At 31.8% G+C, this 2,919-nt stretch overlaps 1 protein-coding gene across 1 annotated transcript in view; it reads left to right on the top strand.

The window, feature by feature from the left end:
• Positions 1-2,919, top strand: part of LOC106869229 (centromere protein I) — a 25,241-nt gene that overhangs the window by 683 nt on the left and 21,639 nt on the right. The window contains exons 2-4 of the mRNA XM_052971229.1: positions 36-203; positions 873-993; positions 1,691-1,773. Coding sequence (XP_052827189.1) covers positions 36-203; positions 873-993; positions 1,691-1,773 — 372 coding nt within the window. The remainder of the gene's footprint in view (positions 1-35; positions 204-872; positions 994-1,690; positions 1,774-2,919) is intronic.

The following is a 2,919-nucleotide window of genomic DNA, read 5'->3' as shown; positions in this document are numbered from 1 at the left end:
AAGTGAAATAATGATATCATTGTCTTGTTTTTCAGGCTCGAAAGAAAGCCAAATTGAGTAAATTAATTCCTCAGGTTCAATCTTCAGTAAATGATTATGCACCAACTTCTGATATTATGAGGCCTGACTACTTTCCTGAAACAGTTTCATTCCGCAGGATACTCACATTCGAAGACCTTCTTCAGTATATCGATCAAATTCAAGTAAGACCAGCTTTTTGTCTTTATTTTCCTTCCTATTTTGATGAAATAGCCCTTATGTAAGAAATACTGATTTAGGTATTTAACAAATGTTTCTTAAAGACAACACAGTCAATAAATAATGTAAGACATGTATAATGTATGTGTGCTTTATTTTATACTGGGTAATGTGATACTGAGGTATGTGATCCCTACTCATAACTGCTGACGGATCATATGCAGTTTTTTATAAGTTTTTGTTATTAGACCCTGGTAGTTCAGTTTGTTTTCAATTCTTTATTACTAGTAACACTTATTGTGATTGTGTCTAGTGGACTTATGCTTATCTCACTCTTTAGTCTATGGCTGCATTAGATGCAGAGCAATTTTAAAGAATAAGAGTCGCATATCTTATATACCAATAAGTATCAGGTTGGAATGAAAGTTATGTCAGATTGTAAAGTTTTTATTTATGTTTCTAGAAATATTTAATTGTTCTCATAATGACCATTCCTTCATAGAACCTTATTTCATTTGTCAACAAGCTTATAGATGCTGTGATTGTAAAATTCTTTAGGTTTTGATGCAAAGTGTGATACCAATTCATTGTTGTTAGATTTAAGGATTGCAAGGTTTTGTCAAACAGTGATTCTTGGTCTTTTCATAAATATCTTTATTAATCTTTATTTGTAGCTACCAATTCAAATCGGTTCTGTGATTGATAATCCATTGCTTCAGTACCTGATCACATACAACAAAAACCGACACATAACAGGCCAGTTTAATTGGTGGCTCTACCACACTTGTTATGATGGTAAGTCTTCACAGGAATCTCTTTGAAGTCCCTTAACTGTGTCATTCGAAAAAAAAGACTTTTGTCTCGTCTTTCACCGTTGTTCTTGTTTGCAGTGGTTTCTGTCTGTCTTTCGGCTGTGACCATTCTGGGGCATCAAGGATTTCAGTTGATCATTTTAACTTGAGTTCTCAAACCACAAAATTACATGACACAAACATCAGCATTAGGTATAGACTGGTGTAAACATAAACATATACACATATACACACACACACACCATGCATATATTTGTACACATATATTTATAATTCATAAACAAGAACATTATTGACAATGGTTTCAAAGTTTATGCTGATAGGCCATTGTCAGATAGTCCAACAATGGCTTAACTGGCCAAAACTTCGAAGTCTCTGTCAATAGTATTCTTGTTTAAGAATTATAATTTTGCATTGTAGAAAAGTAGAAAGTAACCCTTCAAGTTAATGTAAAATTGTTTTCATTAATATCAAAATAGGCATTAACATATATGTGTGTGTGTGTGTGTGTATATATATATATATATATATATATATGTATATGTATATATATATATATATATATCTATATATATATATACATACATATATATATATATATGTGTGTGTGTGTGTACATATGTATGCCATCTTATCTCAGATTTTTATTCTTACTGAACCCAGTGCTTTATTTTCTTCAGCTTTTCTAGAAAACAGTGTACCAAATTCTGATTATCTGGAGGAGTTTCTGTCAAAGTTAGCAGGGTTCATGCGTCGTGTTAAGGTATTTATTTTGCCCTTTTTTATATTCTGTGATTTTGATAATTGTACATTATTTTGTTGTTTGAGGTTATTTCCTTTTGTAGATAAGAATGAAAGTTCTTAATATTGGAGAACGTTATTATTATAGATATTGCTAAATATTATTTACATTGAATTGTTGCTTTTGTTGGAAGTAATAGCAGTATCATTTTTTTTTTTTTTTAGAATTCTTTATTTTCATCTAAATATTGCTCACTGTTTAAAACCTTCAATAAAGACTTTTCTACTTTTATACATATATCTGCTCTCATATTATACATATATCTGCCCTCTGTTATCTGTTAATAATTAATTTTTCTTTTGCAAATGTCCATTAACATATTCCGTAGAGGGTAGTAGAGAGCATGAGCAGCAGTTGTCTATAGAACCACAAAGCAGATCATAGCCTCTTTTGCATATGGATATTTTGTTCACGACCAGTTTTGGCACAGTTTTCAACATTCTTTAACCAAGCAGCACTAACATATGTGAGAACTGTCAATGATTTTTTGACACTGAAGGACTCCAAAGGAGAAATATTTAGCTTCAGTTTTATGACAGCAATGAAGAGATAAATATGTTTTCACTGAGGTCAAGTCTTGAGAAGATCTGGTACCTGCTCTTAACAATTACGTAAATTGAAGCACTCTAAAACCGTAATAAAGCACCAGCACAAGATCTGAATTTGTCTGTGAATAAAATGTCCTTTATCTCATCTGCATAGCTCCTTATATCTATAGTAGTAACAAGGGTACACTTAGTGGATCTTTTTTAAAACGGGGGCCACATTTTTCATTAACGAAACACTTTGAAACTTGGATCACTGGTAGAATGTGTCATATAAAACATCTTTTTCTCTTAGTCTTCTTAAAAAAAAAAGAAATCCATAAATTATTCCATGTTAAAGTTGTCGTATTTCTGTAATTTCAACCAATCACTGACGTCCATTCAGCCGATATACATTAAGTGCCGACTACATAAACAAACGATTCTGAAACAATTAACCCTAACCCTAACCGTAGGGTTAGGGTTAGGGTTAAAGCAAATTTAAAATGAAAAAAGCAAATAAAACGAAGAATCGTTTGTTTATGTAGTCGGCACTTAATGTATATCGGCTGAATGGACGTCA

Source organism: Octopus bimaculoides, chromosome 10 (genome assembly GCF_001194135.2).
Source record: "Octopus bimaculoides isolate UCB-OBI-ISO-001 chromosome 10, ASM119413v2, whole genome shotgun sequence".
Classification (NCBI taxonomy): Eukaryota; Metazoa; Mollusca; class Cephalopoda; order Octopoda; family Octopodidae; genus Octopus; species Octopus bimaculoides.
Note: the sequence above shows the minus strand (reverse complement) of the source record. Positions and strands in the feature narration are given on the sequence as shown.